Genomic DNA, 12,285 nt, shown 5'->3' on the forward strand with positions numbered 1-12,285 from the left:
TTCAAATGCATCCATTTACAGATTTACGGAAAAAGAATTATTTTCCAAACATCACATTTTTATGGCATCCACGTGAATCTTGGCATCAAGCAATAATTACAAATAATTATTACCATTAATATAAAATACTACAAATTCTAGGTTTATAATATTTTTATAGTAACAATATAAAAAAAATATTATATTTATATTAGAAATTTAATATATATTAGATATGTAAAAAAATATTTAATCTATTAATTATAATGAAAAGAGAAAAACCGGCATATCTTTAGGACTTATCTTTAGCGAGGAAAACGATAAGAGCTCGTGTTGATGATGTGTTGTGAAATTAAGGAGTACAATACGACTACAGATACCATTAAAATATAATATTAAAATAATGTAATATAATAATAAAATAAAATAAATAAATATTAAAATAAATTAAACGTAAAACATAAATATATGAAATAAATAAATAACAAAATTAAATAAAGAAAAAAAATGGATTTCTTAAATTTCTCAAATTTTTTTTATTTTTGTCCAATATGTATCTTACAAAATCCACTAAATTTCACTATTTATAGACAATTTGATAAGTAAAAAGTAAATTGTATAAATATTAATAATATGTAATATTTGAGATGCATAAACAACACCTTGAAAATAGAGACATGACAACCTTGTCAATTAGTATTATCATAATATTCATAATAGAGGGATAATTAATAATGAAAATTGTATTTCTCGTAGTGGAAAAAAGAAAACCGCGACAGGGAATGTGTCTGGGTGCTTCGGAGCTTAGTTTGGGGTATAGCAGCAGGAGCTTGAGAGAAAGTGAGGAAGCAGGGGAAGTTGCAGAAGCAAAATCTGAGGGACAGAGACATGAGAGAGAGAGGGGAAGACGAAAGTGCGTGGGGTCAAATTCAAACAAGTATTTAACAGAGGCAGAATAAGGCGTTTGATAGGCCGTGGAATCTCAAAGAATCACGCTCAAAGTTTATGGGTGTTTAGGGTTTCTCCACCCCCTACTTCCAACCCCAAAATCCTTAACTTTTGCGTGCTTCGTACGGTCTATCACTCTCCCAACTTTCTGCAACTTATTCTCCTTCTCTCTCTCGCTCTCTCTGCGTCTCTCTCTCCATTCCTTCATTCCCCAGCTTCCGCTCCATCTGCGTCAACCATTCACTGCCGAGCATTTTTCTATCTTTATTGAGTTTTCTATCTTTTTGTAGAGATTTTGTCTTCAATTCGATTTTCTTTTATGCCTTTTACTTTTTTTATTCAAGTTCCAGAAATTGAAATTTCTTAGTTCTTGTTCGCTTCTAATTTATCTGTTATACTAGTCTGCTATGGAGGATGAGACTAGGGTTCCGGGAAGTTTTAGCAGCGAGCCAACATGTTCACTGGGGGTTTCTTCTTTCTGGCTTGATGCCTGTGAGGATATCTCCTGCGACATCATCAATGATTTTGTGGATTTCCACGCGTCTATTGCCCCCGGATCCTCAGCTGAACACACTTCCGATCAACAGAACCTGGCCAACGATTTTTTTGGTGGAATTGATCACATTCTTGACAGTATCAAGAACGGGGGAAGCCTCTCTCCGGTAACTTGTAATGGCGATCGTGATTGCACCGTGGGGGAAGGCTTTTTCATTGAGAATGAGGCATCTGGGGTTCGTGGTATGCCGGTTGATAGCTCAACTGTGCAGTCCAATGGTGTACAGATAGAAATTCTTCAATGTAATGGGCTGAGCAAGGATAATCTTGATAATGGTCGTCATATCTGCGAGCGCTATGAATCTGATGATGGGTTCCAGCAACCAAATCGATATGAAGGGCTCAGAGTTGTTGAAATCCCTAGGAGAAATGGAATTCAAAAACATGAGGGGAGTAATGATGTGCCGTTGAGAGATTGGGGTTGTGATAATGAGGAGAGAAGCAATAAGAGACCTCGTATTAGCAATGGCAACAATGAGAGGCATTATGCAAACAGGGGACAGTGTCCATCTAGGGATAGAGAAAAGTTTCACACTAGGAAGAGGTTGCGTGACCGAGACGAGATAGGTAGAAGGGAAAAAGGTTATTTTAGGAGGAGAGAGCATTATTGTACAAGTGGAAGGGATTCAAGAGATAGGGATTTGGGGGAGCGGGAACAAAAAGGTTATTGGGAGAGGGACAAATCAGGGTCAAATGACATGGTTTTTCACTCAGGGATGTGGGAAGCGGATCGTAACAGAGAAACAATGACTGATAATGACAAAAACCTGGAATTCCAGGGAACTGCGGAGAAAAGTTCCGAGGAGATTAAAGAAAAAAATCCTGAGGAACAAGCTCGTCAGTATCAGTTGGATGTTCTTGAACAAGCTAAGAAGAAAAATACTATTGCTTTTCTCGAAACTGGTGCTGGGAAGACACTTATTGCTGTTCTTCTCATTAAAAGTATTTATAATGATTTACAAACTCGAAACAAGAAGATGCTTGCTGTATTTTTAGTTCCCAAAGTTCCACTTGTCTATCAGGTTAAAAAACAAGTAACTAATGTTCAATAGAGTAATATTGCCTCCGGTAGCTGTTCATTGTGTAAGGAATTGACTGTATTATATTTCTCTGTAATTTCAGCAAGCTGAGGTTATACGTGAGAGAACTGGCTATCAAGTAGGTCATTACTGTGGTGAAATGGGTCAAGATTTTTGGGATGCTAGAAGGTGGCAGCGTGAATTTGAAACCAAACAGGTAAGAGCTCCTCTTTGAAAGCATATTATTCATCCTGTATAGCTCCTTGAACTTTTAATTTCATCAAATCGAACCCTAAACTTAAAAATATGTTGCCATTTTTAAACAAATGTTTAATTTTCACTTAATTCACCCACTAAAATTAACAAAAGTATCTCTCAAAACTTACTTATTTTGATAAAAACCAAACCTTACGCAAAAGGAAGTGCAATTAATGCATAAGATCGACATTTGAATAGATATTTCAAAACTCACAAATTTAAACAAAAATCATGTCGTTTTTCTTTAAAGCTTCATTAATCTTGTACTAGATACGTGCTTCATATTCGTTAGATGCAGTTGATTTTTTTTTTTCCAAAAAAAATTAGGGCCAAAATTGACATTTTCCCTCTATCCGAGTCTGGAACTTTTGAACCTACGCTTCACACAAAAAGTAGGTCTTTTATTTCTATACGATTTGTTACTCCATTTTATCATATTCAATGAATATTCGGTTATGTTAATCCATTTGATCTAATAGAAATCAATCACGTCAGAATGAAGCCAAAGTGTAGTTACCCCCTTAAGTCTTTGCTTATAATTTTTCTTTGTAATTCTACCAATACCTTTTAATGTTTTTCAATTATGTTTTTGTTGGATATGAGTAAGGAAATACCATTTGAATGGCTTCGAGCCGTACAAAAAAGGGTAAAAACGTAAATGACAAATGGACAAGGTTTTTTTTTGCAAAACAAAAGATCATACAAAAGAAGCCCTTCAATCTAAGTTGATCATATTAGTAGAGTAGTTATAAAAAAACTTGTGCAAACTATACATGGTCATAACTAAGTATAGTTAGAAAATCTATACTTATTTGAAAAATTATAGAGTTCATTTCCATCCAAATATACACAGAAGAGTTCTCGAGGTGTTTGACCAAAACAGCCTTTCTGTCTTTAAACCACCAACACAAATTTGAGGGGAGAAATGGATGTAAAGGAGCCTTCTTTAGACCTTACCTATGTTTATGTGGAGAGTAAAAAATTGACCTCGTTTGGGCATGAACCTTCATGGATTAGGTTGCCCAACTTGGTGGCCAAAAGACCACCAACATAAATTTGAGGGGAGAAATGGATGTAAAAGAGCCTTCTTTAGACCACCTATGTTTATGTGGAGAGTAAAAAATTGACCTAGTTTGGGCTTGAACCTTCATGGATTGTTGCCCAACTTGGAGGCCAAAATTCCTCCATCTTCGTGAGGGCTAATGGAGCTGATTTGGCTGAGAAAATATGGTGCTAGATGTCCTCTTACCTTAAAATAGCTCATCCTTGAGTTAAAAGCTAATGAAGTTGATGAGAGATTGTATTTAGTATTGAGGCTGGCGGTGTGATCGAACGGAGAGACGCGGCTGTGGGTGGTGGCGTGAACGAAAACAGAAAGGAGGGGAAGTCGGCGTTGTGCGGCTGGAAGAGAAAGAGAAGATGAAAATTTTTCCTCTGGCACGCTTCTCATGGCAATTTCCCTTTTCCATTCCAACAAGGAAATCTCCTTAAATCCCTCAACCAAACAAACTTTCAAACTTAAATTCAAATCTTCAACATCCTTTATCAAAATAAACATTAATCTATTTTTCCTCCACCCAAAATAAATTCCAAATAAAAAAAAATCAAAATACAAAAAAAAAAAAAACCCAATTCACATAAGATACTCAAATTGTAAAATTATCTTAAAATTTTGGAACCTCATACTTAGCGCCCATATCATATCCTACAAACTAATCACTATATAAAAGGATTCAAGGCTAAAACACAGCCCTTGCAAAGAAGGAATAAAGATACAAGAAAGACAGCTTCCAAACAAAAGTACTACAACAAAACACCAAAAAGCAAACAGCCTAAAAGCAAGAGCAAATATGCTGTAAAGATAAACGCCTGCCAGCTTAAACAAAAATCTTGAATGGAATAGGCCTCAAAATGCTTGGATTGAATACACCACAAAGAAGCATTCCGTCGGGCGACTTCAAAACGTTCTGACCATCCAAGGATTTTATCATGAAACACCCTTTGGTTTCTCTCAAACCACAATTCAGCCAACAAAGCCTGCATTGATCCAAATCAAATGAAGCTTTCTCTTTAACTGAGGACCAATTAAAGAGATCATAAGGAACTTCTTTTGGGAGGGCCACAAAGATGGTAAGACAAATCACTTGGTAAAATGGGAGCTTGTCTCTAGAAAGCAAGAAGATGGAGGACTTGCGTTAGGAGGCTTGAAGGCTTAAAAGCATTGATCCAAAGCATTGATCATAAGGAACTTTTTTTGGGAGGGCCACAAAGGTGGTCAGACAAATCACTTGGTAAAATGGGAGCTCGTCTCTAGAAAGCATTGATCCAAATCAAACGAGGCTTTCTCTTTAAATGAGGACCAATTAAAGAGATCATAAGGAACTTCTTTTGGGAGGGCCACAAAGGTGGTAAGACAAATCACTTGGTAAAATGGGAGCTTGTCTCTAGAAAGCAAGAAGATGTAGGACTTGTGTTAGGAGGCTTGAAGGCTAGAAACTTTACTTGGTGTTTTTAGCTAAGTGGGGATGGTGTTTTATGCACGAAAACACCTCTCTTTGGAGACAAGTTGTTAAGAGTATCCATGGAAGATGTATTTTTGATTGGCACACTTCCGGAAAGGTAAAGTGTAGCCTTCGTAGTCCTTGGATAAGCATCTCAAGATCATGGTTGAAAGTGGAAGTGTTGGCAGCTTTTAAGTTAGGAAATGGCAGCATAATAGCTTTTTGGCATGACCCCTGGGTAGACAATATTCCCCTTAAAAACAACTTCCCATCCTTGTTTGGAATAGCTACCAACCCAAATGGTTCAGTTTCGAATCATTGGGATCCTCAAACATCTTCGTGGTCCATCACTTTCAGAAGGCTCTTAAAGGAAGAAGAGATTTTAGAGTTCCAGAATTTGCTATTCTTGGTCCAAGAAAGAATTAATGAATTGTCAAGACTCTCGCACATGGTCCCTAGAAGCTAGTGGCTCCTTCTCAGTAAAATCACTGGTCAAACATCTTTCTTTGGCTTCACCACTCGCTATTTGCCTTCAGAAAGCATTATGGAAGTCCAATAGCCCTTGGAGAGTAAATATTACAGTTTGGATCAGGCTTTTTGTAGCCCTTAATTGCTCGAGTTTTACAACAGAAGTTGCCTTCCCATTTTCTTTCTCTCAATTGGTGTGCTTTATGTAAATCAGAAGGGGAGATCTCCAACACATTTTCTTTGACTGTGCTTATGCCAACAATTGTTGGAGAGCTCTTTTTGAATGCTTCACCATTTGTTGGGTCTTTGATAACGTTTTCAGGGATAATGTGCAGCAGATCCTTGTTGGGCCTTTCTTAAAAAAATCTTCAATTCTGTTGTGGACTAATGCTGTAAAAGCTTTGCTCGTTGAACTTTGGTTTGAAAGAAATCAAAGAGTGTTCCAAGATAAGGAAACCCCTTGGTTTGCTCGGTTTGAGGCTGCTAAACTTAATACTTCACTATGGTGCTCTCTTTCTAAAGCATTTGCAGCCTACTCTCTACAAGATATATGTTTAAATTGGCAGGCTTTCATCCATATGGACTTGCTCTCTTTCTAAAGCATTTGCAGCCTACTCTCTACAAGATATATGTTTAAATTGGCAGGCTTTCATCCATATGGACTGACAGAAGCAGGAAGTTGGTGGACTCTGTTTTAGAGCTTAGTGTGGTCTTGCCTCTTAGGATTTTGTTGTTGATTTCCTTTGTATTGTGTTTGTCGATGGTTGTATTTAGTATCTCTTTTGTTGCTTTGTAAGGTTTTCTTTTAACTTTTTTCTTTGAGTTAGTTGGTTTGGATGTGACGAGGGTGCTTAGGGGGTGTCAACCTAGTTGAGATGTCCGGGTGCGCCTCCTGATCCTTAGTTCTTTGTCTTTTTGCTTCAAGTACACAACTCCTGTACTTTCTTTTTATAAATAAATAAAAAGGCTTGTTTCCTTTTTTTTAAAAAAAATGAGGACCAATTAATATCTGCCGTACATTATCTCTAAAATCATTGCTAAGCACCCATGAGTATTGAAAAAATTGAATAGTTTCCACCAACACTTAGCTGAATATGGGCAAGTGAAAAAGAGATGTCATAGATCTTCTGCATTGTAAGCACATGGAAGGAGACAAGCAACTAGAAGACAGCTTGCGATGCATAATTAGGGAGACGTTTGGTAGACCAAAGACCATTATCCACACAAGATGTTGACACGTCTTGGACAATTTGACTTCCATAATGCCTGATAGATTGATTTGTCCAAAGGGGAAGATGGAGATAGATGTGCCGAAAGAGATTTCATGGAAAAAATCCTACTCCCTTCTAGTTTCCAAGATCTTTTATCAAAGTTTTCTGTCACTTTTCTATCTGAAATTTGCCCAAGCAGACTCTGATACTCAATAATTTCCTCCTCTTTAAGCAAGCGACGAAAGATAATTGACCAGGAAGCCAAAGAATAATCCCTTAAGTCTTGGGTACAAAATATTGAAAGGAACCATGCCATCCCAAGCATCCACCCAAAAAGCAATCTGGCTGCCATTTACAAGATTATACTTAGCTAGAACATCCACTTTCAGCCAAGTCCTAGAAATGCTTATCCAAGGACTTCTCAAACTTCTTCCATCTTTACTTGCCGCATGCCAATTATAAGAGTCTTTACCATGGATGCTTCTAACAACCTGGCACCATAGTGAATTTTCTTCTTCCATATATCTCCAATCCCACTTTGCTAAAAGAGCCAAGTTTTTTGCCTTAAAGCCTCCCAAACCGAGACCTCCATCTGCTAGAGATCTATTGACTAGGCTCCATTTCACTAGATGGTTAACCTTGCTACCATTGTGACATTCCCAAAAGAAATTTCGCAATATTCTTTCTAAGTTTGAAATAACAGTTTCTGGCCTCAAGAAAGTTGACATGTAGTAAGTTGGAAGATTAGACAACACTGATTTACATAAAGTAGCTCTCCCTCCACTGGACAGGTTGGCATGATTTTGTCTATTACCGGTTGCCAAAGAGAAACCTGTTTAGGGTAGCCTCCCAACGATAAACCAAGGTAGAGGAAAGGCATATGAACAGCTTCACAATTCAAACTAGCAGCAGTGGACAGCAGCTCATTGTCATCCACATTAACACCACACAAGGCAGATATTTCCCAATTAATCTTCTGATCTGAACGAACAATTCAAGAGATTCCTTTAAATTCACTAGCATATTATTGTCATACTTACAAAATATCAAGGTGTCATTTGCAAATGGAAGGATGGAAACATGGATCTTCTCTTTTCCCACTACAAAGTCTTCAAAAAGACCCATTTCGATGAAGGTTATCCACTAGAACTCCCAAGACTTGACTAACTAGAAGAAAGAGGAAACGCCAAAGGGGATCACCTTGCCTAATTCCCCTTGATGCAAAACTTCATCCCCTTGGTCTACCATTAATGAAGCCTGAATATCTAGGGTTCTTAACACACCCCATAATCCACTTAATCCTCCAGTGCTATTCAAGATCTTTGTCTTAATTGGAATGTTATCTTTCTGTCGTAATTTCTGAGTGTATGATTTTATATTCCCTTTTAATGGTTCTTGTGTTTTGAGCATTAGTATGTTTTTCATTATATCAATGATTATTATTATTATTATTATTATTATTTTAAATTTTTACCTTTTTTAAAAAAGAGTTATGCAACTATTTGACAACTTAAGTATAGCTTAACTGGTTAAAGCATATGCTCTCGACCAAGTGGTCAAAGGTTTGAGTCATTTCACCCTCACTTATTGAAATTGAAAAAAGAATTCTGTAACTATTTGCTAGGTCTTATTCTTTTAGATTTGATTTCTTTTATGTATGCATTGGCTTTGTTTCTCCTTTTCTTGGGTTGTTTTTTTGTGCAGTTTTTGTTCTTTTGTTTTCATTCATGTCTCTCAAAATGAAAGTGGTGTTTCTTATTTAAAAAAGGGATTATATGTACTGGTGCCTTATCTTTCTTGGAAGCAAAGGTTTATCTGGGTTGCTTTTATCACTTGTCAATCCTTGTGTAAACATGCTCTGTTTCTTGTTTGTTCTGTAGCTTTAAGAATTTTGCTAAAACATACTTTTTGATTATTAGAACACTTCAATGGTAAGAATAAGAATAAAAAATTGGGAGTTTTGTTGCTTTAAAATGCGTGACATACATGAAATTCTATTTAACCATTCATGTTATGGTCCACTGATCAACGTGGTGTCATGCAATATAACTTTACTTCAAATGCAGGTTCTGGTTATGACGGCACAGATACTGTTGAACATTTTGAGGCACAGCATAATAAAAATGGAAGCAATCAATCTGCTGATTTTGGATGAGTGCCATCATGCTGTTAAGAAGCACCCCTATTCCCTAGTTATGTCTGAGTTTTATCATACCACACCAAAGGAGAAGAGACCATCTGTATTTGGAATGACTGCTTCGCCTGTTAATTTAAAGGGTGCGCGACTTTGGGCTTCTTCTTCCAACTCTAGTTTACATGTTGAAGTCCAATATCTTGGAGTTAGTAATAGTTAATTTTTTTGTTGTGATTATTGCTTTAAATATGCCATACACAGGTGTTTCGAACCAAATAGACTGTGCAATTAAGATCCGTAACCTTGAAAGTAAATTAGATTCCACAGTCTGCACAATAAAAGACCGCAAGGAGTTGGAAAAACATGTTCCAATGCCATCGGAAGTTGTTGTGGAGTATGACAAAGCTGCCACTTTGTGGTCCCTTCATGAACAGATAAAGCAAATGGAAGTGGAAGTTGAGGAAGCTGCAAAATCAAGTTCTAGGAGGAGTAAATGGCAACTTATGGGAGCTAGGGATGCTGGTGCTAGGGAAGAGCTGCGCCAAGTTTATGGTGTTTCTGAGAGAACAGAAAGTGATGGTGCTGCTAATCTAATACAGAAGTTGAGAGCGATCAATTATGCACTTGGGGAGCTGGGTCAGTGGTGTGCTTACAAGGTTTGGGTTTATAAGTATGTCTGACAAGATATAGTCTTAACTTGTTCGCCGAATAATCCCATCTAGCATTTTGGCAGGTTGCACAGTCCTTTTTGACAGCTTTACAGAATGATGAGAGGGCTAATTATCAACTGGACGTCAAGTTTCAGGAATCCTATTTGAACAAAGTTGTCGCTCTCTTACAATGCCAGCTATCAGAAGGAGCTGTTTCTGACAAAGATGGTAAAGCTTCAATTTATGAGGAAGATGTCGCTAATAACAGATCAAATCATGATGAGATCGAGGAGGGGGAACTTCTTGACAGCCACGGTGTGTATGATAGAACTTCTTTTTGCTGTTTGGACTTGCATGCTAACTAGGCCACGTGCTCTCAGTCAGCGACTTGGCAGGTTGAAGGCGTGATCACTGGAAAAAGAAAAAAATGTTTATTTTTATCCCCTCCTTGCTCTACATAAAAAATGAAAGAAAGATAAAAAGAGGAAAGAGAAGAAAAGAGAGTAGTAATGGATGAAAACTACTCTCCAAGAACATATCTTGGCAGAGTACTCCGTGAATATCAGTAGTTCATAATGCTATTCTAATTATGTTGCATTAGATTGCTAATTAAATGCCATTAGTTTGACAAAACAGATTTGGAACGGGCAAGGGGGTTTCATCAATCGCTCAGGGGACATGACCTCATTCCTATTATGTTGATATACTTTTATTTGTTTATTTTTATGAAATCAAGTTTTCATCAAGAAAAATGAAAGAATACAAAAGTACAAACAAAGAGGCATACAAAAAGGCATCTTAGAGAAAAAAGGCAAACTACTAATTGGACAAAAAAAGCTTCAAGCCAAAATGATCAGACGTAGTGAATAATTACAAAAATTCTGAAATCAATCCTCAAAGGGAAGCAATGTACCTAAGAAGTGATCAAACATCCTCTAAAAATCTCTCCAAATGCCAAAAGAAAGAATCCTATTGTTTCTTTTCAAGCCAAAGGCCATAGAGGACTACAAAGAATCACACTCTACATTTCTAGCCAAACAAACATCAAACAAGTGGGAAAAAAAATCCCATATTGACTAGGCAAATTGATGCTCCAAAAGGCGTACTATTATAAAGAGTGTTCTACTAGGGTACAATAGTCCAAGGTTTTCACCCTCATGAGCAAACTTGCCAAACAAAAAAAAATGTTTTTATTTGGAATGTTAGTCTTCCACAGCTAGGAAACAGAGGGAAGCATAGAGGGAGAGGAATCACAGAAAGTTACATTTCCCAAAAAAAAAAAAAAAAAGGGAGGAATCCCACAAAGTTAGGGGTGGCAGATTGAGGGGCTTTGGGAAGATGGGAAAATGTAGTTGGATTAGAGTAAATTAAGATATGTAGATCAAATCCGTAATTAATTAGGATTATGATTGGTTTTCTTGATTGTTTAGGTTTACGATTAGTTTCCTTGGTTTATTAGAATTAAGATTACTTTCTTTGATTAGTTAAGATTAGAATTAGTTTGCTTTTAGAGGAATTATCTTATTGTATTGATAACCTTTGATTTATAATAAAGACTTTGATTTTATTGTTGGAGATTTCTCTCCTCTATTCCTTTAGGCTACATCAATTTGGCATCCGAGCTAACGTTTTAAGCCAATATTGGCTGCCATCGGTGGAAGACCGAGAAACTCTTGGCGACGCAAATTGAAAGAGTGAATTTTGTGAGCTGTTCTCGTTGCGAAACAACGCACACCTAATTAGAGAGAACCCTTTAAATTCAAGAAGAGCAAGAACAAATTTGAAGAATCATTCAAGAATGGAGTTCTACAATGCTAGTAGAATGCAGAAGTCCAAAAAATACTCTGTTGGTTATGTAAAACGACGAAGAAGGGTGGAAGCCTATTGAAGAGCTTCTGTCACTTCCTACTACAATTATCCTGAACCTAGCAAAGTAGTTGGCGTATCATAAGTCAATCCCAAAGCACTAGAAGAAATTCAAAAAGAGAGACCAATGTTCGTGGTATTTTGTAAAATGATGCAGAATTTAGAACTTTCAAGAAGACAACAAGAATTCGAAAAGGTTAGAATTGCAAATACTGTGAGTAACACATGAAATTTGAATTGCAAATATTGTAACACTCATGAAATTCAAGAACCTAGCCGGAGCTATAAAACTGTGCAAGCAAAAAATGAAACAGAATTTAGGAGATTTGAGGCTTGAGTGTGAAGGAGTGGTAAGCAAACACGTTGAGATTTAGGACTCTGAGTGTGAAGGATGTTGTGGATGGCGAAGAAGAAAAATCAATTGAAAAAGAAAACCCATACTCAAAGTTGCACAACCTATGTATTGACAAAATTGCGAGCAAGAAACAAGATGGGATGATGGGATGATGGTACCTAAAACCCTATTTGCAGTTCAAGGAAGAATATGCGACTGCTTTCAACCAAATACTTATCCAACCTGGCCCGACTTGTTTTGGTATTTTTCTTTTCGACCCACAATCTACGTATTCCAACGTAACTCCCTCGATTTTGGCCCCATGACCCGTGCAATCTGACCAAACTTTTGCTTTCTTCTTT

At 37.0% G+C, this 12,285-nt stretch overlaps 1 protein-coding gene across 1 annotated transcript in view; it reads left to right on the plus strand.

Annotated features, from left to right (window-relative positions):
• The first annotated feature begins 728 nt into the window (after nt 1-728).
• Nucleotides 729-12,285, plus strand: part of LOC120074442 (endoribonuclease Dicer homolog 1) — a 34,195-nt gene continuing 22,638 nt past the window's right edge. The window contains exons 1-5 of the mRNA XM_039027565.1: nt 729-2,504; nt 2,605-2,718; nt 9,006-9,216; nt 9,335-9,729; nt 9,807-10,038. Of these exons, the coding sequence (XP_038883493.1) occupies nt 1,335-2,504; nt 2,605-2,718; nt 9,006-9,216; nt 9,335-9,729; nt 9,807-10,038 (2,122 nt within the window). The 5' untranslated portion in view covers nt 729-1,334. The remainder of the gene's footprint in view (nt 2,505-2,604; nt 2,719-9,005; nt 9,217-9,334; nt 9,730-9,806; nt 10,039-12,285) is intronic.

Source organism: Benincasa hispida, chromosome 1 (assembly GCF_009727055.1).
Source record: "Benincasa hispida cultivar B227 chromosome 1, ASM972705v1, whole genome shotgun sequence".
NCBI lineage: Eukaryota > Viridiplantae > Streptophyta > Magnoliopsida > Cucurbitales > Cucurbitaceae > Benincasa > Benincasa hispida.